The sequence below is a fragment of the Podarcis filfolensis genome (genome assembly GCF_964270895.1).
Source record: "Podarcis filfolensis genome assembly, chromosome: 6".
Lineage (NCBI taxonomy): Eukaryota > Metazoa > Chordata > Lepidosauria > Squamata > Lacertidae > Podarcis > Podarcis filfolensis.
In genome coordinates, this window is record NC_139609.1 from 89,509,551 (window position 1) to 89,534,493 (window position 24,943).

Genomic DNA, 24,943 nt, shown 5'->3' on the forward strand with positions numbered 1-24,943 from the left:
GCAAAAATATATCATTTGCCCGATAATAAATGCTGGAAATGTAAGGAAGTGGAAGGTACATTTTTTCACCTATGGTGGACGTGCCCAAAGATCAAGGCCTTTTGGGAAATGATTTATAATGAAATGAAAAAGATATTTAAGTATACTTTCCTGAAAAAACCAGAGGCTTTTCTCTTGGGTATAGTCGGCCATTTGGTGCCAAAGAAGGACAGAATCTTTTTCATGTATGCTACAACGGCAGCAAGAATACTTATTGCAAAGCACTGGAAGACTCAAGATTTACCCACTCTGGAAGAATGGCAGATGAAGTTGATTGACTGTATGGGACTGGCAGAAATGACCGGCAGAATCCGCGACCAGGGAGAAAAGTCAGCAGAAGAAGATTGGAAGAAATTTAAGGAATATCTACAGAAATATTATAAAATTAATGAACTTTGAAAAGATGTTGGTTTGAACTTTGGTGGTCTCCAGCTGTTATGATAAAGATAATGGGGATCATAATTGTTTCTGTTACTAAATTTAAAAAAAAAAAGTTGAGTGGAAAATAAGGTGATATTTTAAAAGGAATGTTAAGAGATTAGGATTTGCTGAATTAACAAATTGAACTAGAGAACAAGAAGGGGAGGTATGAGGAAGTCAAAGAAACATGTGACTGAAAATTGTTATTGAAACTGAATTGTTTTTAATATTTTTCTTTTTCTTTTTCTTTTTGTCTTTATACAAAATTGGAAAATTTAATAAATATTCATTTAAAAAAAAAGAAATAGTACAGGAGAGCAATCCTGAAACCATTTTGACTCTCCCAAATTGACTTCAAATGTTTCTCTGCAAGGAGGAAGGAAATGGGAAAGCCTCTCTTTTGCTTACCTGTCTTTAGGGCATCTTTGTGTATGAATAGGGTGAGCCTGTGACCTGGATTCAGGAATTAAAGTATTTACCATCACAAAAGAATGGCTGGGATGCCCAAGTAATGCAATCGCTGGCCACTGTCAGGTATCCTGGCAGAAAGGATTTCTGCTGTAGACTGCCTCCTTCTTGATGTATGTATGATGTTTTTTGGGGTAGTCTTGAGCTACAGGGTGGGCAGTTTCAAAAGTATATATAAGGGCTTGCATACCATTGTTCTGGGTTCCTCCTCCCTCCTGCATGTGATGAGTGAGGACCCTGTTGCAAGTTTAATAAAGATCAGGCTTACTAGCTGCTTCTCAATATTCTCTGGTTGGCCTCTGTTATTTTCTCCTACTGATAGGGAACCCACTTGAGGACTCTATATGGCCTCTTGGATACCCCATAAGGGAAAAGGAGGTTTTTTCTACAACTTCTTCAGATGCCTTTTCGTCATTCCTACTGATGAAACTGTATCAAACCAGGTGTCTTCTGCCAAGTGCCTCTGCCTCTCAAGTGAGGCAGTGCACCGAGAAGCTGCTGCCATATACATATTTACCTAAAATTCCTACCTACTGCAGCTAACTACTGGCACAGCCTCCAGAATATACCTGGATTGGAAGTTTCATCCTATATGGGAATGTCACTACCACCTCAGGTTTGCCATGATGTTTTAATATACCTGGCTGCTGCTATCTCTAAGTTTAAAAGAAGCCTTTGGAAATCTTAAAAGCTAAAACAGCTGTGCACATCAGGTCAAAAGTGCAGCGTAGTGGATGTTAGCCAGAATCAGGGGAGTGACAGATAACAAAAGTGGCGTCAGCATGTGTCTGTCTTCTCAATCTATTCAAGCTATGGTTTCCCCTAGGGCTCTGTGAGGCAGATAGAATATAACCCTTCCTACCTGCTGCCAAGTTAATAGGTTATTAGAATAGACCTGCAGAATTGTGTTTGCTCAGCTACTGGGTAAAACTTAGAATCACAGAATTGCAGAGGTGGAAGGGAACCCAAGGGCCATCTAGTCCAGGGGTTGGCAATGAGTACCCCGTGCGCTGCGCTAAACCAGCGCAGTGCGCGGGGACTTGCTGAGCAGCGACGGAAATCGCGTCTGCACATGCACAGATACCAAAAATCGCTTCTGCACACGTGCAGATACCAAAAATCACTTCTGCACACAAGCAGATACCGAAAATCACTTCTGCACATGTCCAGACACTGAAAATCACTTCTGTGCAGGAGCAATTTTCGGCATCTGGCCATGCGCAAAGCGATTTCTGGCGCTGCGGACATGCGCAGACGTGATTTCCGGCATCACACTGCGCCAGTCCGGCCCACGGATGATCTCTGTGGGAGTGATCTGGCCCATGGCCGGTAAACCTTGCCAGCCCCTGAATTCTAGTCCAACCCCCCCACAATGCAGGAATCTTTTTACATTGTTCCCCTTAGAAAAACATGGTCAGCTTTTCTAATAAAGGAGGTTCTCAAACTTTGGAATACCAGAAAAAGAAATAGCGGCTCCAATCAGATCTCTCCAGAAACAAGCCATTGTACTCTGCGCTTTGGATTTTTAATTTTTTGTAATTCACTTCAGGTCTCCAGTGAAAAGAGGCGAACAAATAGAGTTCTAAAAATAACCACCCACATCAGACAGTGTCGGGATGAGGGCAGCACACACCTCTTATTCTGGGGTGTGACATTTGGTGAGCCTGGGTGTGCGTACAGCTCCTTGAACCACCCACCCAACTCAAACTGAACTCTAAACACAAAAGCTTTCTTCTAAGCTTACTAAACCGAGTGCTTAAAAATCAGCCAGTTCAAGCTCCTACGATCCTTATGACAACTAGTTTACATACTTCAGAATAATTATATTTATCACAGGATATCAATGTACTGCATTTCCTCACATTTGAGATCTTAATAAGCAAAGGGAAGTTCTCTTAACTATTGGCTTCTTGCTGTTCAGGAAAAAAACCTGCCAAGAAATACACATAATTTTCTTTCTCATGGGAGAATATATAAAGAATGAGAACCCTAGAGACAAATGTAATTCACAGATAAATGTAGCAAAACCATTTCTGCATCTTTCTAGCCAGTTAGGTGTGCCCTCTGCAACGACATCTAAATGAAGGCAAAACGTGTGAGACCAGGGATGGAGAGAAAACCTGCAGCTTTGCAGATGGTATTCAGGGTCTCCATCCCTGTGTTTTAGAGTTCTAAGTAGAGAAACAAACGTCATCTTGCATCTCATGGCAAAAATGATGTAAAGTTTAAGAATCTGGGACAATAGTTTGGTGACTAAGAATCTGTGGTCTATTTTGGCTGTTAAGCATTACCATTGCAATCTATCATAAACACAAGCCTATTTTTAAATATAGAAATAATCCATTTAAATTGTCCTATGTAATCGATATCAACAATTCTGTAATCTTCAGAATTAGCCTCTTTTAACAGTTTCACCTGTTACGAGCTGAAATGACACACTGAACTTTAGGTGCTTTCCAACAGTTTTATTTTATAACAAATTTCACATCATGCTTCTTCGTCATGCTTTAGAAATTCCTAGAAAAGGAAAAGAAACAGTTACAAACATACATATTAAGCTTAGCAAAACAGCATAAGAAGCTGGCAAACTGAGAATGCACAGCTGCATTAGTACCTGAGAGAGAGATATGAGATTCAACAAAACTTACTTGGATATTATACCATCGTTCTTTGCAAGGCGCAGGATTGAGTCATCAGATTCCCCCTGAAACAGAGAAAATAAATTTAACTGAGTGGCAAAGGCCTGTTCAAAGTGCTCTACATACAGAGCTTTAAGATGCTCTCCTGCAATCGGTTTTTGGAATGCACAAGCCAACACTTGACCAGGGTAGGGTACACAACTGATTTGCTTTCCTTTTTCCTTAGTAGAAGGGGTGGCAACGATTCTTATGAACACTTACCTGCGAGTAAACACAACTTAATACTATGGATCTTGCTTTTGAATAAACTTGGACACAATGTGGTTAGGCTATTTTCACAATACTAGCTTGGTTAACAATTTTTTAATGGGTGCCTTAGTCAGATTCTTACAAGAACGTAAGAATAACCAGTAGGATCAGGCCAATGGCCCATCTAGTCCAGTATCCCATTCTCACAGTGGCCAACCAGATGTGGTTTGGTCACTAAATGTTATTCTAACATGGTAACTATCAGTTCTCAACACTGCTTACCTCCCTGTGACAGAATTACATTACTAAGTAGTAGTGTAGCCCACTGTCTTGAGATGACTTCAAATTACGGCTCACTCTATTCATCCCAGAATGATGGTGTGTAATACAGAAGGAATGATTGCTTCTTTCAGGAGCAACTACTCAGGGTAGCCTATTCATTTACTGATAGAGGGAGCTTGCAAAGAATTATTGCACACACAGAGAACAGAGAACTCTTGAATGCCACTGTGAGTTAATTCATCAACCATATTTTCAGATAAATGAAAAGCTTTAGAACAGTCCATGAAGATGGTACTCAGTAATCCCTGCAGTGTTATCCAGCTCTGTTCATATTTGCTTATGTTAATCTAGTACAAGTTCATGTAAGAATTTGATACTGCTTGCAAATCTGTTTTCCATACACGCCTCATGAGTTAAACATGAAAGACTAAAAGCCCAATCATAAATATATTTATTGATTTCCATATGTGTTACTTCTAAGTAAATGTGCCTAGCATTGCAGTCCAGCAACTGATAGTCCTGGGGAAAGGATGTTTAAATGTTACTAGTGTAAAGAGCCCCTTTACATTACTCTCACAACCCAGAGGATGGCAATTTCCTTATTTAAAACAGAATTAACTCCAAGACCTAGTCTCTTAACCTTAAATGAGCTGCTACTCATAAGGTAAAATATGTCAAATTAAAGTGCAAGCTGCAGTTTATATAAAAGCAGAAACCCAACATGTAGTGAGACTACCTCCCACAACAACCAAACACTGAGGTGGAAAGGCAACAGAAGTCATACTACTGGGGAAGAGAAACCATTTTAAGTACATACTTACCATTCTGCGAATTGCTCCACAAATTGCGTAAGTTTTGAACTGGCCATTGACTCTGCCTGTGACTTTATCAACCTGAAATGGGAATCAAGACTGCTTTTCAACATGTTAACTGTTGTGCAGTTATACTGGAAAGCACAGTACGTAGAAGATATCAATTATAGGCAGTGAACCCCTTACAAATCTAACCAGGGAGTTTACAGAAAGCAAATTAATAGTTTAAATACCTGTATGAAAAATGTGTTTGCCCAGATTTACTGGATTACTGAAATCTGGGACAAATGTCAGCCATGTCCCATGTACACAAAAGGATTAATTTTTCATTTCTATTAATCCACAATACATCCAAAATTTAATAGGAATTTGTTTAAAACACAAAGGGAAGCAACGGAACAGATGATACTAACCTTTATGAATAAAAACAAAAAGTCATGCAGCAAGGACCAACAGCACCCAGGGTCCAAAGCAAAAGCATGGCAGGGAAGGAATGCTTTGATTGTCTCATCTTTTTATAAACTGCTTCGAGGTTTACGTTTAAATAAATAAATAAATAAGCCCCCCCCCCAACCCGATGTGCTTCCTTTGGATCATGAATGCTGTTATCTCAATACTGCATGCTACAGGAAGCAGCCACTGTAATTTATTTTCACCTGCAGCAGGAAGTCTAGCAAAGGAAGTAATTCTACAGTCCCATGCCCTCTGGACCCAGGAGCCTGAGAGAAGCAACCGTGATTATTGCTACGCTGCTGTAACTTTTAATACTCAGGGCCAGATCCTGAAAGGCAGAAAGGAGTGAAAGAAAACTGCACATTATTGCAGGGACACCATGTTGTAACTAACACTGGTTCTCATTGTGACTGCAGTCAGCTCCATGAGACCTTGTGTTAGATCAATGCTTAGCCAACTTTTTACACTTAGGCTTCTTCGTACTGTAGCCATAATAAGCCCATTGGAGCTAGGAATGCATTTTTTACATAAAGTCAGCAACCCAGGCAAAGTGGCAGGTTACAAGCCTCGTTAAAATGAAATTTAGTACCAAAAAGAAAACACATTCATTAACGCCTTTCAACTTGTATATTCTAATTAATTATATTTTACTCACCTCAGAAATATTCATCTGGATGGAGGCATGGTCTTTAGCACCAATTATCCGGTTGCTAGCAGAGCTGAAGGGAAGAAAAGAAGCCCCATGAAAATATATAAAAGTTCACAGCTAGAAAATCTTGCCCTGAAGACAACCACCATTGTCTTACAGCAGCTGCACCCACTCTTGACATGCCTGGGAAAAACCCCTGCACTCTTGAAATACATGGAACTTAAGCCCTGGGCATAGCTCTTTCTGGAATCCTCAACTTAGCCTTTCTGTATCTTAAATCCTGCTTGTAACCACCTTACCTTTACTACAGCTGAGCTGGCAGGTACATGCACCTATCTATGCACCCATCTTTTTTTCTGCTATAGCAGCCAAATAGCTCAATCTTATTATTCTTGTTTATTAAATTTGTATACCACCCTTCATCTGCAGATCGCAGGGTGGTTCACAATGTAAAAATACAATACAGTGGTACCTACGGTTAAGTACTTAATTCGTTCCAGAGGTCCGTTCTTAACCTGAAACTGTTCTTAACCCGAGGTACTATTTCTGGGTTAGCGGAGTCTGTAACCTGAAGCTTACGTAACCTGAGGTACCACTGTATAAAAAACAAGCACAAACCAAGAACCCCCCTCTGACAACACATTTAAAAGGTTATCAGATGTTAATCAGCCAAAGGCTTGGTTGAAGAGGAACATTTTTTCCTGGCACCTAAAGGTGTAACCCCCCCCACTCTCCCCCCAAAACCCACAACTGCCATAGCTGTCAATGTTTTCCTTTTTTAAGGGAAATTCCCTTATTCCGAATAGGATTCCTCGCAAGAAAAGGGAAAAGTTGACAGCTAGCAACTGACAAATCAGTAAATTATAGTTTGGTATTCTAAGAATGAATCCCAGCGAGCCTTGGGCTCACACACTCCCTCAATCGGCATGGGCACAAGTAGAAGATTGGAAGCTTTTGTTTCTGTTTAAGATTAACTGCAGCTTGCTATGTCACCCAAACCTGGACATACTGTGCTCAATCTTAACTACAGACAGTTGAAACAAAGCCAACTTCAAGTTATAGTTTATCAAGTTAGTTTGTTTCAAGTAGTCATACCTCGGGTTAAAGTTGCTTCAGGTTGAGCGTTTTCGGGTTGCGCTCTGCGGTGACCCGGAAGTAACGGAACGCGTTACTTCTGGGTTTCTCCGCTTGCGCAGACGCTCAAAATGACATCACACACATGTGCAGAAGCGTCGAATCGCGACCCGCGCAGACGCAGGTTGCGTTCGCTTCAGGATGCAAACGGGGGTCCGGAACAGAACCCGTTCGCATCCAGAGGTACCATTGTATCTGTACTTAATATTAACCAGCTTGTCTTAGGTTGGATGACACAATGAACTGCAGAACCTCCTGTACTCTTCCTCCTGTCATTCTAGGAAGTCAGGTTGGGAGCACTTGAGCCCAAGGAGTGTTATTGTATGGCTAAAGCCATGATTTAACCCCATGCCCGAATGTGCCATGACTTTCTTCAAGTTGCCCAAGGCAGGCTAGTAATTTCCATGGATAAATTAATACACACCATTTACGAGGAACGTAGAGATCCACAAATTCCCCAGCGTCGTTCTGCATTGTGTTTTTCTAGGGTTTTGCCACAAGTGACGTGCAACAGGAAATTTCTGACAAGATATGTTAAAAGATCAGTACTTAGCAGATGGTTGTGACTAAAAATTACAGAAAAAGCCTCACCCCCAGCAGTCTCTGCAACCTATCAGAGTCCTTATCTTCCAGCATCTTCCCATCTCAGTTATGCACCTATTTAAAACTACATTGCGTGTATTAATTTAATGAAGCAGGAATATTTCTTTTGAAGTGTTTATTTTTATTTAAACTCTCAGTTGTAAGCAGGAGCACTTCCCATGAATATTAAATTATAACAATATTTTTTATTTTCAGGTGGTAGCCCTGCTGGTCTGATGCAGTCAAAATAAATATATATATATTTTTAAATTGTCCAGTAGCACCTTAGAGACCAGCTAAGTTCGTTCTGGGTATAAGCTTTCATGTGCATGCACACTTCTTCAGATACTGGACAATATTTTTTATGTTCAAGTTAACTGCTGTTGTATGATATTTCTAATGCTATAATGATCAATGGGTGTTTTCCATTTTAGCAGCAGCAAGTCTCTTCAGTGCAAAGTAGGGTCTGTTTACGTGAAAACAATGCAAAATTATTTAATGTATGGGGGGGTGGTACTCAACTAAGTCAGAGTAGACTTAACAGATGGAAGAAAACCACATTTGTGCATTTACTGCACTTCCAATAAACAGAAAGTAAGTACATGAACAGCCCCTCCTCAAAGCAACAATTTCTACCTGCCAGATATTAAGAGCACAGGAAATAGCCTTGTACAGACTCCGAAACAAGGGTGTTTGCAAACTGAACACAACAGGTTTTACCCTTTTAAAAAATGCTCCATTTCAGGCTGCAATTCTCAATTCACACTTAACTTTCCGGATAGAGAGCTGCCTTAAGCAGCACCAGACCTTTAGTCCATGTAGCTCAGCTCTACCTACACTGGCTGGCAACAGTTTTCCAGGTTTTCAGACAGGGTTCTTTCCCAGCTCTACTCAGATATGCTGGGAATAAAATCTGGGATATCTTAATACAAAGCAGATGCTCTGCTACCTGGATTCATTTCCTGCAACACAGGTAAGACTCACACAAAAGCCCCACAATAAACTCTAATTTCTATTTTCTCAAAATTCCTTGGATATGTCTACTGAGCAAATTCGCTATGAAATTCTGCTTTTTGGCAAAAGCCAGTACCAACTCTGCTCATCCACATGCCTATTTCTTTAAAGAAATTCTGAAATTGCTAGTTTGCAGCTGAAATCGAGTGTGTATGTGTGTGTGTGTGTGTGTGTATATATATATATATATATATATATATATATATATATATTTAAAATGTGTTTGCATTTATTGCACCTGCCAAACAGTGTGTGTGCAGACACAGGCATCTATGCGTGCATTATGCATTAAACATCCCTCTTGAATCAGGACAATAACCAAATCCAGTGTACTGTAAAGCCTTTGACTATTCACACCCCTCTCTTCATGCAGGAACTGTTTGTAAACAGGGAAATGGCAGAACAGCCAAGAAGGCAATTATTACTTATTGCCACCTTGGCCATTATTTGCACGGACAACCTGTTGCTGTCCAGAAATCAAGGTAGGTTAAGCGAGGTTAGCAATTCAGGGGCAACAAAAAAAGGACCGGGTCGCCTGCTTTCTAGGGTTTCCCACGGGGATCCCTGCGAAGTCAAGGAGGTTGTGTGAAAATCTAAAGCGCCCTGGCGCGCACAGGCGGCTACAGTATATGTGTATATATATACAGATATAGTGCTGGTTGCTGTTGTTTAGTCGTGGCCAACTCTTTGTGACTCCATGGACCAGAGCACGCCAGGCACCCCTGTCCTTTGTCCATGGAGTTTTCTTGGCAGGGATACTAGAGTGGCTTGCCGGTTCCTGCTCCAAAAGTGCTGGTATATATATACATACATATATATATATATATATATATATATGCGTATGTATGGATATGTATATATGTATATACATATATATATATACGTATATATATGTATATATATATGTATACACACACACACACATATACATATATATATATATATATATATATATATATGAGAAAGGTCTCCTTCATGTCCCCTCACCCCCTGGGCCTCCCACCTCGGGGCAGAGGAAGCAGGCGACCCCCGGGAAGAGGGGAAGCTGGGAGCGGGCGGAGGAATCAGCTCAACCGAGTACGCGCCTCACCCCCTCCCCCCCGCTTTCAACCGGCCACCTCAGCGAGGGAGAAATCACGGCCCGCCCGCCCGGGAACACGGAGCAGGCCTCGCCTCACCTCCTCACACGCCGCGAGCCCAGGCCGGAAAGAGAGACCTAACGTCACTCAGAGGCGACTACAAAGCCCGCAACGGCGGCAGCGCGCAGGCGCAAGGGACCACGAGGCGTGCGCGGCGACGTCACGCGCACACAAGGTTTCTGAGGAGGGCGGCGCCGTGAAGAGTGTCGGCTTTCGAGTGGGCGGGGCAGAACAGGCCGTTATGGAATGGGCGTGGCTAAAGAGGGTGAGTTCTGTGGGGGCGTTTCGGGGCTGTGCGCAAAAAGGCGGGAATTTGGAGAGGCTCCTCGCTGAGGAGAATGAAAGGAGCAAATGATATTATTATTGCTTCGTAACATTTAATGCCCCTTTTGATTGAGAAGAAAAACCAAAGCGGTTTACAGGGAGATGATAAAATCAAGAAAGATTCAGAACCGTGCTTTCAAAACCAACACAAGTTAAAATACTGAAAACAGATTAAAATCACTTCCTAAGTACCTGGGTAGGTTTGTCTGAACAAAAATGTTTTCAGCAGGCCGAGCAATTCTGCTTGATATCAATAGGCAGGGAAAAGATACAAGCAAGAGAGGACGGTTCACTTGTATTTCCCACATTACCTCATATATCACGACAAGGAAAATGATGGACTGTGCGCACAAACTGCAGCTAGAGCTTTAAAGCGCATTTGGAGCACGTGTTCGCTCCCATCAAGTTGGTTTAAATGTCGCTGGCAAGAGGAGTAAATTGCAGTGCGCAGAGTTCCATATTGGTGTGTGAACTTAAGGCGTGCAAGGACCCATTCTGCCACAACCCTAGTGGGTGTCACGACGCGTCACAAGGACATTGTGAATTGAGCAGAATGGAAGGCGAGGCGAAGGATACCCCCTGCCCAAATTTTGGCCTTGCAGAGGGCGCCACTGAAATTGTAAAGACCAAAGTCTGCCCCTGGCGAAGGAAGGAAAATACTCACTGAAAATTATTATTCTGCTCGGGTGATGGTACACTCGGGACCTTTTTTGTTTTTATGAAATATTAAACTTTTTCACATTCAATACAAAAAAGAAAAAAAAATTAAAAACACATGAATTACAATTCCATATTTTCAGTACCATATTTCCCTGACTTCCCCACACCTCCCCTTCTTGTATTCCAATTCAAATTGTTTATTCAACAAGTTCCTATCCCCAATTTTTAACCTTTTTATATTTAATTCATTTTTTTTAAAAAAACCGATTTTAGCTTATAGACATCAATATTTGTACCTCAATACACAAACCTTTTCCTAAAGTCGACCCAAATTCCATTTCCACGAATTTCCCAATTTTCATATTAATAACCAAACAAAAAAAATAGAACAGATCATAATTGTACACCCTTTGGATTCAAACCCCACCACCCCCTTTCCCGGTTTCGATCCCCAACAAATGTCCATCAGTCTTAATCTTCTATCAGCCTGGAGATCTCACGTCCGAGGCTCTTAATTCTCTCTCAGTGACTCTCTGCCGTTTTTTTTGATAGTCCTTAGTATTAAACACCAGATCTCGGAGGAGCTCTGTCCCGATAAGGTCCATATTTCTTCCAGCCAGACCTCCATACTTAAAAGTAGGGTCCAACTCGGGACCTTTTTTGTTAGCTCACGGGAACTCCGTTCCGGCACTTCTCAGGTGGGCGCCATTGCCATTATAATAGAAAAAGGGAGGCGTTCATGGTGAATTCTGGCACCTCTTTTTCTAGAAGAATAGCACTGGGCACACTCATGTTTGCAGTTGCCTGTTTGCTATCAGATATAGTAGAGCAGAGAGTGGCATACGTCTGGGTTTATGTCTGATAATTGGGCTGCAAAATGGCACTGACAGGCGATTTTTTGGCTAATCGGTAAAATGTCTGTGAAAACCCGCATGTATGACAAGTAAGTAAATGCCTTAGAAATTCCAAAGCCCCAAAAACTGTACATTTCAACAGATGTTCCCAAAATAAGCTCAATAACTTCGGGTGTTGGTGTCAAAGCAACTCAACAACCTTGTCTGGATTTTGGGAATCTTATTCTTTGGCGATCACTCATAGCCGAGTAAGATTGCCTTCCATCAACACGGTTTTAAAAGTGAGTCCTTAAGTGAATATGGCAACGCTAGCTGTCAACTAGCCAGCTCTGTAGCACGTGTGCTTTGCATTTTATTTGCATTTGTAGACAGGTGTGAAATGCATATACATGCTTTTAATTAGTATGATATGTTCCGTGCACCTAGCTGTGATGCACAATGTACCATAGGCTGCTAGAGGAAAGTTCTGAAAGAAAATTTATCAAGTCCATTTTGATAACCCCTTCTATGAAAAATTTGGGATACAGCATTCTTGGGACAGTTACTGGGCCTAGGAACCCACCCGCCAAGCATGGCCTGCTAGGGCTGACACTTGTCCTGCAACTTCAAAACTTAGTGACTACAAGCTGCCATTTTAAATTTGCCACAGTGCATGAGCTCGATGCTGCATTGCTGGATGTTAAATCAAAGGTTTTTTGTTAATTGAATAAAATAATGGATGCAATGCTACATGGCAAGACCCTAGATCCAGAGAATTTTTTTCTATCTGGACCCCAACATTACGAAAGCAGAGCTCTAGCTAGTCCAGAAAAAGCAATAGCAACCCCCCCCCCCAATTACTACAGGCAGATCCTAAAAAAAAAAAAATCTATCTGCAAAGGCAGGCACTTATAGAAAGACATATAATAAGGGTTGCAATTGTTGTGCTCCCAAGCCTTCTCAAGCTGCTTGCTTCTGCAACATTTTGAATGGGCAACTCAACTCTGGTCACTTATCTAAATATATCGCTGATCAACTGGCATAAAAAGGCAGGCACTGAAACAGATGCCCTGTTTGTACTTATAACTGGAGCGGTCGTAATGAGCTATTTGTGGATTTTTTTTTTCTATTTATACAGCTGCTGAGAAGAGTCAACTTCTCATCAGCTGAGGAATGAAATGTGTAACTAATTTATCATGCTTACGTACATGAAGTTTTCTTCAAGCCCATCAGAACTGAACTTTGTTTCAATTATTTACTGCAAAGTAATTATTATGTAGTTTACTTTTACATCTGTATCACACTGCCAAAAAATTCAAACGAAGTAGGAACAGCAGGCTTTAGTGGCATTTTGGCCTCAGGAAATCAGTAGAACACTGCAAAAATTAGAAATACTGTACTCTGGTACTGTAGACTAGATATGCTAACGCAGGGCTAGCTCAGATGTGGACTGCAATTCTAGCAGAATGGCCAGTAGCCAGGGATGATAGGAGTTTTAGTCCAAAACATCTGGAGGGCACCAAGTTGGAAAACTTGTGCTAAAGTATGTGTGCCAACTTCCAACACTACTAAATCTAGAATAATGTGAAGTATATTTTATACTGGTGGATTTTTAAACATAAAATGCTTACTTTACAAGTTTATGGCATGTGCTTAAAAAAACTACAAATCTGCAAGCTTGTATCTTCAAGGTAGAGTATAAAGTTTCACTAAAAAGCACAAATATAGCAGAAAAAAATGTGAATGTCTGCTATAACCTTATTTTGTTTACGGTTTTCAAAGTTTTGCCACAAATTGTGTCAAATGAAATCTGTTCATCTCTGTAAAAAACAGGAATGTATAAGAAAACTGCATGCAGCTGGTTATTTAGAATTCTAGGTAACCCACCCCAATGTAACAAATCTTTGTATCTCTGGTATATGTTCCAAAATCTAGTCATTTCCCCCATAGTAGTCTTTACTTACTTACTTACTTATTTTGCATAGGTGGAGGGGAAAAGAAGAAAAAGACATGCAAACTGTTTTTTAAAGGAATATTTATGACACTAACCTGAAGTATCTTCAGGTGTGCTTGGTTATAAAATGGGTATCAAAACATTCAATTACACAGCATCTTATTAACAAATCCATTCATTTCCTTGGAAGAACATAATCAGACAATATACAAAGCAGGAACTTAAAATTTACGACAGCACAAAAATATTATTTACATAAATATACAAACTTCAGTCCAGAGTGTTTTCTTGGGCTGAAGGTAGACAAGCACCATTATTTACATAAGATTACATAATTTAAACCTCAACTGTTAAAGAGACTAGTATCTCTCTCCAACGAAAGCCTGGGATTTTACAGTGGATCTATGTTTGGTTGTAATAATATTTTTTACCACACAGTGGCAGCTTTTGCATGAAAAAGGAACACAAAGAGGCATAGCTGATTGAGAATATGAACCAAAAAGATAAGGTAAGAAAATGTGAACAGCACCCTTCCACACCCCTCCCCTCAATTCACATACACAACAGGATTCAAGAGCCAAACTGTTTCTATACAGGTTAAGTCACAGCAATAAGATTCTCATCATACAAGTCAATTTACAGAGTTCAAAATGGACAATTTGATAATCAGTTCTTCATCTTTAGGTCCCTTGAAACAACATTTCTCTTGAGTTATGTATATGATGCTGGACCATGGACATCTTTGAAGGTTTAATACAAACACATACCCTATATATGATAAAAGTGCACTGGTAATCCTTTGCTTAAAACATGGGCCAGCTGTTATCTGTAGGTACATTTGTGCAGAGATGAGAGGAAAAAGGAGTCCAGATCTTGATTGGAGGCTACAGTCTTCATCCTAGAACTCACTACTTTGAAGAATTATAAATCCAGTTCACTAACAGAACTGATGCACCCATGCACTTTCCCTCGGGTATTCAGAACAATGAACATGCTCTGAGTGAAGATCAAGCCTTAAAACATGTAAAATAATTTATCTTTCTGCCCCACAGCCTGAATAATATTCTGTGCAAATTAAATATATGATAATACATTATCCAAAATTCACATACGTCATATTGGAAATTTACAGCCTCCAGAAGCTCAAATATATCCAAAAAGAATAAATCTACTTCTCACCTCATCACCCCTATTTTTGGTTGGACAAGGTAATGATTGCTTCAGCTGGGGGGTGGGATAAATTGGCAACTATTTCAACTCAAACACAGTGTGTTAATACAAGTCAATTGTGTTCATGATACAAGACTGATAGGTTTTTTAAAAAGCAAATTATTTCAGTTTCAGGGAGAGGATTAAATGTTTTAACACTCTGTGAAGCCATTTCTAAACTTTATCTTGGGAACAGTTAGGATGTTGTCCTGCATTGGCAAAGTTTACTGGGAAATAAGCATACTACAGCTCACATTTTGAACAGCACTAGTTAGTAAGCTATATAGCTCCTTGTACTACATTATACAAAAAGATGCTATACTATGACTGGTGTTATTATAGCAAGATGTATTAACACACAAGCCTTGGTCAGAGAAGCATTCTTAACTAGATTTGCTGCAATTTCAGTGACGTCAAGCTGGCCTTATCTAAAATATTTATCCAAATGGTTTTATATTCATGCATAGGTGCTAGAAACAGGAACCAAAAAGCCAAGGAAGGTCTCTTCATGTACAATAATCTTATCTGGAGTTTGGCATTGAACACTGCACACCCTTTTTCAAATGTTTCTAGCACCAAACTTTGCTATTCTCTCTCCCCTTCTCTAGTTTATTCCGTGGCTACTCAATACATATACCCAAGTTAGAATTTATGGCATTCTGGGTACTGGAAGTCATATAGCCCTCTTGACTTAACCATTTTTGAGAGACAATATACAGGCAGAGATATTAAAAATTGTGGACTATACCACTTCAGACTGCAGCTGTGGTGGTAGCTATTAATCTTTGAATGATCTCTTGTGTGAGAAACTCCCTGTATTTAATAAAAGAGCACATCAGGAAGAACGCTTTATACTGTACATGGCTTTTCACCAGTGTGCTGGTTTACTACACATTGGGGTGTACTGTGTGCTTGAAAACATGATTCTGTGTCTGCACTGGTACAGTCCACAATTCTGCCACCTTTGTCTACTATTTCATTCTGCATGATGTATAGAACTGGCCAAAGTCACAGTTAAAAATAAATAAATCTATGAACACATCAAATCACAACACCCAAGAATATTAATTTTGTTCCCTGGCAAGTATCACACACACACACACACACACACTTGTATCACAATATTGCTTAGAAAAGAAACTCAACAGCCGTCAACTTTTCTGTCACAGCACAAGAAGTTAATGTTGTTCATCCTCAACATCTGGATGGTTAAGCCAAAAACACCTGGCTAACAGTGGCAGAAGTTGTATCATTTTTATCAACGCCACTGTGTTGGATATTAACCTCAATGAGTTTGGCTGTCTGAATGTGCAATGAAAAGTCAGGTTCATGAGAACCATCACAGTGGCAAGAAGCTTGGAAGAACCAATTTTTCTGTTTGTTTGTTTTTTTACAAAAGATTATCGAAGTCAGACATGCCTATTTAGTCTCACCAGCTTAATTTAGAAAATGACAGCTGCACAAGCTGAGACACACACACTCGTCAAGAGCACACAGGAAAGACAATACATGGAATACATTGTTTATAAATAAAACAGTTCATCATTCTAGCCTACAGCAAAGCTGTGACAAAAAGATGCCACCTTTGGGAGCTACAAGACCAAATCACCACCATAAAAATCAACGGGCCTTCAGTCACACTCTGAAGGACAAGATAAAATGGAAATTGTTTTGCTATAGCTGCCTTGATCAACAAGTGCAATGTTTGGGAAATGTTTCAATAAAAAAGAAAAGTTTTTTAAATCATGAACCAAGTAGAATATTGTTTTCAAATATACATCTCTTCTGGAAATGATAGTAGAGATACAATGGAATTCTTTTCCTTGTAGCACAAGGTGAACAAAGGCAAAAGGATAAATTGCTGTTTAAGTTCAGAATTTGCCACTAAGCAACAAAAAGAGAGCAAGAGAGAGACTGACTGGTACCAGCCCAGCTAAGTCTTAGGCACGTCTTTCTTTCTGCCCCGCACCCACCTCCCCTCCCCGTAAAAGAAGACAAGTTTCCACGGTTTTAAAATGCAAGAATTCTCAGAAATGCTATTGGAAGCATATGACGTTTTGGAATGGAAATGATGCTCTTTTAGATTCAAGGAAGGGGTGTGGGGGGAGAATGATAAAAGTTTAAGGAAATGAAAAAGTAGCAGTATTTGAAGGGAAGAACAGATTATATCCAAGGGGGGGAAACGGGGTGGGGGGTGGGAAGGTAAATTAGGTTACGACCAGCAGCATTTGTGGCAAATGGCGGCAAACAATTTGTGCTTTAGTGTCCAAAGTTCAACGTCTCACTTCTGCCACTTCTCACACATGGAATCTGTGGTGTCTGCACCATCTTGGTAGCTCCACAAAAATCCCACTGCAGTCTTCATGTCGGGTATATACACAACATCGTTCAATATTGTGGCACGGGAAAGGACCAGAGGCCAACACCCAAAAATCAGCGTCTAAGTACTGGCACTTCTGCTAGAATGCAGCTTTGGCTAGGATTGCTGTGTAAGACGTCGGAAGTGAGGTAACACTTGGTTGTCAGGAAGGTAGAGGGCTAGTTCCAAAGCCACAAGTACGGTAAATTCAAATCCAATGAGATCTCGTCTGTTGAATCTGAATCTTTCTTCTAACTTCTGTAAGGACAGAAAGCCAGTAAAACAGAACATGAGCTGGTTGCTACAGATTACACCAGTATTTAGTATGTTTTGCAGATGTTTAATGGTATTTTGGCCATCACCAATCTTTTTCAACCTGAGGGCCACATTCTTTTGTGTGCAACCTTTCGGGGGCCACACACTAGTGGTGGCTAGGGCTAGAAGTAAAGGAGAAGTAAAAGCTGCTGTGGCACTATTATTATATTAGATACCTTACTTGTCCTAAGGGCAAATCCTAGAGCAGATTATGACAATTTAAAGATGCAGCATTAAAATTCAGTTTAACACCTGAAAGAGTCTGTAGGTAAGGAGGTTGTCTTTCGGATACTTGCAACCGAAGTCATTTAGGACTTTAAACAAGAATGTAAGAAACTTGAACTGGATCTGAAAACAAACTTGCAATCTCTGCCGGTGTTTTAGAACAGGGGCTATGTGAGTTCTATATGAAAACTTGGCCAGTAACCTGCTTGCTGAATTCTGAACCAGTTGAGGTTTCCACGTTGGGCAGCCCCACATTTAGCATGTTGCAACAATCCACCCTGGAAGTTACGAGACCATGGGGTACAGTGGCCATGCCATGCCAAGTCCAAAAGAGCTTCCAGGTGGTAAACCAGCCACAGCTGGAAAAAGGCGCTCCGAGCCACCGAGGCTATCTAAGACTCCAGTGACAGCACTGGATCTCCCAAGTTATGGTCCTGCTCCTTCCAGGTGAGCACAACCTCATCTAGAACAACCTGTCTCCCAGTCTTGACAACACAGGACACATCACACCTCTGTCTGTTCAGGATTCACCTTCAACTTGTCGTACATGTAGCCCATCACCACCTCTGAGCACTGGTCACTTCAATTGCCTCTCCTGATTCAGACACAACTGAGAGATTGAGCTGCGTATCAGTCACATGACACCTCGCTCCAAGTCTCCTGATAAAAGCTCCCAATGGTTTCAGTTATGTGCTGAATAGCACAGGGGACAAGGTAGAACCCTTTGGGATGCCACAGGACCACTCCCATGGCATCAAACAAGAGTCCTCTAATAACTGCATTATGGAAATGGCCTTGAAGGTAGGAGCGGAACCACTGAAGTACAGTGTCCCCAACCCTGAGTCCCTGAGCCATGGTCAACGGTATTAAAAAGCTGCCAAGAGATCAAGCAGAATGAACAGGGTTGCAACTCCTCTTCATCTCTCCCCTGACAAGAGTAAGCTATGACTCTTCCCTTTCTACTGCAGAGTTGACATTTCAGACACATGAAAAAAATGCAAGTTTCTCTGTCCATCCCTCACCCCTGCCAATCACCCTGAAACATCTCTGCTGTCAAAAGGGTACAAGCCTACTTCTGGTCTCAGTGCTAAAAACCATTACATGTTTTCATTCAAAAATTATATGCATAGTTTTAGAAAACAGTGTGACTTGCAAGAACCAGCATTTCCAGGGGTCTGGACACTCTTAGGATGTTATTCTGGCCATACTTACATCGATAAGGTGTTTGACCTCGTGTTTCCTGAGATCACTACTAATCTTGGCTGCAAGCAGCACACAAGCACCAGCACACAGTTTTCGGTTCTGTTTGTTGAGCTTGCCTTGCAGGACAAGCTTTTCGAAGTAAACGTAAGCCATGGACACAGTTACTGGCTCCAGGTTGCATTCCATACTCAGGTTCCGCATCTCCCTCTTTAAACTGTGGGCACAGAAAGAGGGAAAGAAAGCTAACTTTGCTTCATATAAAAAAAGGTTACCACAACTTAGGAAACAAAACTCTTAATTCTTGAATTCTCATTTCTGCTTCTTCTCAGATGGTCTGTGTACGCTGCAGAAGGTAGCTGATGTTTGTATGCTTAGGAGGAGGAAGAAGAGGGCTTGTTTTTGCACACATCCATTGTGAAGTGGATCAAGCAACATGATATGCATTAGGCCCCAGTAACATATGAATTGCAAACACATGACTGCATTAATTGAAGTGTCCTCTCTGACTTTATTTGCATCTGGAGAAAGGAGAACTCATTCTAATCTTGCAGGTAGGCGTTGAGCGAGGATATGGGTACATAGCTGCCGCATGAGAAGTTGCTTAAGACTGCAGTGTTTGTTCTTGGCTGATGTTTGAAGGCTTCGGGGTTGAGGAGAAAGAACATGCATGGCTCTTTATCAGCGGAAAGATGGGGGAATGTGGTGTGACCAAGTAGCGATCTTCAGGTGCCCAAAGGAGTATTAACCCAAATGGGAAGAGGAAGGAAGACACAAAATCAAGAAACCCCTCCTTCCTAGCTCAGGGGTCGGAAACGTCTTCAGCTTGAGGGGGACATACTCCTTTCTCAGAAACCTTTCAAGGGCCGGATGCCAGTGGACAAAAGTGAACGAGGCAATGGATGTAAATGTTAGCTTTGGTTAGTTTATCCGCATGCTCACATATGCCTCTCTGCCTGCCATCCAGGCAAGCAAGAGGCATTATCAGAGTGAAAGGGTATCTTCCAGCCAGGCAAAATAACTTGAGGCTGTGAAGCAGAGCAGGTAAATTGTGTGGCCTCGGGGAGACTCTCAAGAGCCAGACAGAGAGGCCTAGGCCTGAGGTCTTACACCCCTGATTTCAATGATCAAGGAGTTCCTATCACCTATAGAACCATTATATCACACCCCAGCAACATACACTGCTTTCTAATAGGATGACAAGTTATGGTGCAAGATGTCAAGCCAGGTTTATACGAGGTCATTGTGGCACACATATTGGGATACACCTGAGTAAACCTACATAAGAGTGGTCTGAAAGTATTTTAATCATATATATTAATTACTGTTTGGGAGGTAAGAACCATGTTTCAAAGTGGTTTAGAAACACAGTAATGCACCCTCCTATCTTTACCATTCCTGTTTTAATTTACCTTCTGATTTTGCTTAGCGTCAGCTTGATGTGAGGAAACTTCTCTTTAAAGGTCTCGTTCATATCCTTCTTAAGGTCCGATGGTTTCACGTATTCTATTACTGTGGTCTAAAATAAAATAAAGGAAAAGGGTTTACAGATCCTTACGCTGCCTTTACTGAAAGAGAATGAGAATAAGGATTAAGGATTCAAAGTGTCTCCATGAGAAACTAATTTACAGTAAGGGGCAAACTAGGTGGTGCTTAGAAGGCTGAATTCAGGGTCTCCCATCCCAGCTAGCTCTCTCACAACTAACAGTGCTGAACATCTTTTTAAACAAGATGCACAGCCTTCTTCTGTGACCAAGAGCCCATGAGCCTGGGTTTTGACTATTAGCCTCTGTCTTGTCAATCATAGAGCAAGTCTTGTCTTCCACACATTATTAGGCCGGACTGCAAATGATCTCAGCAGAGTTGAAAGCTTAGCTTCAGCTGCACCACATCTTCAGAGCAACGATGGCTTGAGATGGTATCCTGCTATGGGAAGTTTCTGCTATTAACCATCATTTGCCCTTGTGCAGGATTACAGCCGAGTACTCCAGTATCTAGGCCATCAGAATCCTCGATGAGAAAAGTTTAATCTCTCCGAGGACAGAAGGTTTTCAAAGCTCTTTGGTAATCTCTTAATCCTGTAATACTTGGCACTTCAAGAGTGGTGCAGGACTGGGAACTTGAACAGGTTTTCTCTGTTCAAGCACGCCCTAGGGACTATTAGCAAACTCCCAAGGAGCCTAGAAGGTAATGCTAGAGGTTAACTGGAGAGTGAAGGAAGGTGGCAAGTCCCTCCCTCCCATGCCTTGACCTTTTGATGCAGTAAAGCAACAGTCCACTTCGAGCCCGTATAATTGGCTAGATGAAATGTGGGACTTTTGAGTTCATTAGGGTTTACTCGCTGGATTAGACAAGGACTCTGTCTAGTCTACCACCTGTTTTCCAATAGTGACCTGTCAAATACCCCTGGAAAGGTCACGAGCCACACATGATTAAGGATCCCCCAGTGTGTACCTCTAGGAACTGGAAATACTTAGCATTTGTGTTCACCTTTAATGGGTTTAAAACACTTCATACACATTCTCAGCAATCCTTGCAACAATCTTGTTATGGCAGATCACTGTTATCCTATACTGGAGATTGGGTTGAAGAGGAAACTCTGAAGAGTGGTGGCTTGCCCAAAGGCACTTGGTAAATTCACGCCAAGGTGATTCAGCAAATAAATTATATTTTTAAAAAATGATTAAAAAGAAATCAACCACCTGCTCAGCCTTGCGTCGAGACAAGAATGCTGACACCACCTCCCACGACAGCTAGTATAGACAGCTAAGTACTGAAAGCTACATTGCGCTTCCAGAAGAATGGAATAAGCACCACCTCTCACTTGTATTTATAACTTGCATTACACCCCTACACAGAAAACAGGATATATTGTATTTTTAATCTTGTGTGGAAGCTGCCCGAGGAATGTTTATTGATGGGTGGCTATAATTCCAAATTTAAATGAAACATGCAAAATTTGGAAAAGGAGACATTTTTATTTGCACGGGGTTGTACGAAGTCAGAACCCAGGGTCTGTACTACACTACGGCTACAATGCCTTATTTGCGAATTAATTTGCTCTACACCAGCTTCGTACCATGTATGATGCAAAGATGAGGACACGTTTGTGCTTCCCACAGGGCCACTGAGGATCATCCAGGAGATTGGGGTTGTACTCTGCTAACTCGCCAACTTCATTTCCTAGAAGTAAAAAAGAAAAGAAAAGAAATGTACTAGGAGTTCACTAGCACAGTAAAGGAGAGCTTTAAAGAAAAAAACATGCAAGAAAGCCCTTCTAAGTGGTCATCACTATATCTATATGGGAACAAATTCCATTTTGTGCTGTATGAACGAAGCATTTTCTGTGAAGAAGTGCTTTCGAGAAGGTTCAGGTAACAACCAAGGAAGGTTTTAGGAAACAAAGTATTAGCATTCAAGAAGAATTTATCCACGCGGATAAATGAACCCATTTATCAGAGCAGATCGCTAGACGGACCAATCACCAGCTGTACCACTTCAACCCAAAGTCTAGCTTGTTTCTGCACTATGATGAATAATAAACCCTCTATATTCAGATGCTCCGATATGTAGAACAATCATAAAAAAACACATCCCTGCATGGCAGAATTACTACCAATTTCGTAGGGCCCAGGAATCTCAACATGAGCACTCTGCAAGATCTCACAAGATCTCTGTGAGAACTTGCAACCCATATAAGGGAGGCTTTGGCAGGGGTGCAATGGGGCATTCCAATAAGTTTCAGTCCCCCTATCAAACTACAGTTCCCAGGATTCTTTGAGGAAAGCCATTACTGTTTGAAGTGGTATTATACGGCTTTAAATATATAGGGCAGATGGGGCCTTACTGGGCACAGAATGCTCACAACTTGAGGGGAGGGCAAATGGAAACTAGATGGAATGGCGTATCCTGAAAGAGTACAATCCTAGAACCCTGAACAGAAGCATTATATATTACATGGTTTTCTTACTGGTCTCACTTATATTTCTATAACTGTTTGCATCTTAAGCGGAACTGGCTTCCTAGTTTCAAATTCAAAAGGTGGCATTCATAAATTAGGACTTTTGAAACAGTTTGCAAAAGCCAAATGTTGGCGGGATAGGATATTTACTAAATGCCAGCTCAGTGTTACAGTAAGGTTGTTGGCACTCTGCCCAGATTCTTATAAGACCCATTTAAGGCATTGCCCTGATTCTCAGAAAATGTCTTGCCTGTGTCCTTATGCCTACATATGGTTATGAAGCCCAAATAAATAGTTCTTTTTAGATGGTCCTGATATTTCAGTGCTGAAATTAAGCAACATCTAGGAATGAAATATTCCACTCAACCACAAGGAAATCTGATTAAACTGAAAGCATTTAAGAGTGGCTTTGTGTATATTCAGCATGCCTGAACATTTCCTGCAGGGGCATGGAAGCTGGTATCCTATCTAGGCAGAGCTTTGCTTTTTGAAATTGTTACCCTTTTGATTATAAAAATACAAGTCTGTAGCCCTTATTGAGGGACTACTGCCCTGAGAACTTCTTGGAATTATTAAATGAATAACTAAAAAAAATAACAAGATGGGAGAAATTCAGCAGATTGGTCTGTTTGTCTGACTTTGCACAAAATTGATGACAACAACAACAACAACAACAACAACAACAACAACAACAACAACAACTTCTATCCCATCTTTCCTGCTGAAGGAGCCCAGTTATCCATTCTTCCTTAACAACAATTGGTTGAAAACATGCACATGAACCAGGCAGTGAGATGGGCAGAAAACTAGTTTGGACAGGCAGAATACAAGTGGAGATTGTGAGATGGGACTGTATATCTTCTGAGCAGGGACCTGTCCTTCCTGTGCTCATTATTCTAAAGTATCATGTACACTAAAGGCATTTTATTAATACTACTATTCATTACTGCTAATGCTACTACTATTAATAACAAAGGGCCTTGAACCCTTGAAAGCTCAGAATCCTCTAACATACTCTAAATGGAATTCAAATTCTCTAAATGGAATTTATATTCTGATTCCTCCTAATCTCATTTTGGCCAATCAAAACCTATCGCTGACACTATTTCATCATCACCTTTGCCTTTTTTCAAAAAAAAAACACGTCAGCACAGAAGGACCACAAAGGGCGTAGAGGAGTCACATGGTGTTTACCAATATCTGCTGTGGAAGGTATTGTTTTGGCTGTTGCAGTTTTGTATCTTGATCCACCAGTACTCCGCAGAACGGAGGCTCGGCACACAGGGACAGGACCATGGACATCATTTTTGCGGCCAACGAGAGCGTTCGTCGGATACAAGAACTTCGCGTAAGACACAACCTGCAAGATAGCCAGTCCCAATTAACGTTAGCATAGTCACCGTATGATTTTTGCAGGGATCATTTGAACTCTGGACTGCAAGTTTAAAATTTCTTCTCTTGCAATAAATAGGAAGCCCCTTAGAATCAACTCTGAAGATACAGACTGTCTATCTCAGTTTAACTGCTGTGTCTTAAATGCAACCGATAGTTTGGTGAGAACTGGAGAGCTATTTAAAAAACAAATAGCTGCCATTTCCCCAGATAGCAGCTGGACCCCAATTCACTGTGTTTACAGTTAGAGTAAATATGATGAATTGTACACACACACACACACACACACACACACACGGACCTAATAGCTTTCAGCCGGAATTCTAAAAAGCTACGGGGGAAAGGGAGGCAAGAGATTACGTTAATGCTCTGTTATAGTTTCCAGGTTGAATTGAACTGCTGCTTTTAACATCTTTCTGGAATAACTTTCTAAATGCTCCACAAATGGATTCTCAGAACCTAATGCACCAAAGTGTTATTGCACTGGACAAATACCATATCAACTAGGCTCACTGTGTTCTGGTGATCAAATGAGATTTCCCCATATCTTGGGATTTGGTTTAACTAACAGTCAGGGATGCTTCTTCAATGGGCTCTGATGGGAACATGATCCTTGGTTAATTGAACATTA

The 24,943-nt window shown here is 41.0% G+C and overlaps 2 protein-coding genes and 1 long non-coding RNA gene across 4 annotated transcripts in view; 1 reads left to right on the top strand and 2 right to left on the bottom strand.

Moving 5' to 3' along the window:
* Positions 1 to 3,377: 3,377 nt before the first annotated feature.
* On the bottom strand, positions 3,378 to 10,056 carry RPS21 (ribosomal protein S21; the record flags this gene model as incomplete). Of its 2 annotated transcripts, XM_083619303.1 has the most annotated exons (6): positions 9,920 to 10,056; positions 7,570 to 7,666; positions 6,018 to 6,081; positions 4,919 to 4,990; positions 3,576 to 3,631; positions 3,378 to 3,444 (listed from the first exon to the last, which is right to left on the bottom strand). In XM_083619303.1, the coding sequence occupies exons 2-6, from the start codon at positions 7,617 to 7,619 to the stop codon at positions 3,435 to 3,437; spliced, it is 252 nt and encodes an 83-aa protein (XP_083475429.1). In that variant the 5' UTR covers positions 7,620 to 7,666; positions 9,920 to 10,056. The 2 variants fall into 2 exon arrangements, with proteins under 2 accessions (XP_083475429.1, XP_083475430.1); XM_083619304.1 differs by lacking the exon at positions 3,378 to 3,444 and having other exon boundaries at positions 3,572 to 3,631.
* Positions 10,057 to 12,015: 1,959 nt separating this feature from the next.
* On the top strand, positions 12,016 to 16,610 carry LOC310764818. Its single transcript, XR_014549223.1, has 2 exons — positions 12,016 to 12,962; positions 14,090 to 16,610. It is a non-coding gene; the product is annotated as an uncharacterized lncRNA (long non-coding RNA).
* CABLES2 (Cdk5 and Abl enzyme substrate 2) overlaps positions 13,716 to 24,943 on the bottom strand; it is a gene marked incomplete at its 5' end in the record, with an annotated part of 47,570 nt that continues 36,342 nt past the window's right edge. Inside the window, 5 exons of the mRNA XM_083618700.1 lie at positions 13,716 to 17,477; positions 18,972 to 19,176; positions 20,372 to 20,478; positions 22,039 to 22,142; positions 24,115 to 24,280. Coding sequence (XP_083474826.1) covers positions 17,337 to 17,477; positions 18,972 to 19,176; positions 20,372 to 20,478; positions 22,039 to 22,142; positions 24,115 to 24,280 — 723 coding nt within the window. The 3' untranslated portion in view covers positions 13,716 to 17,336. The remainder of the gene's footprint in view (positions 17,478 to 18,971; positions 19,177 to 20,371; positions 20,479 to 22,038; positions 22,143 to 24,114; positions 24,281 to 24,943) is intronic.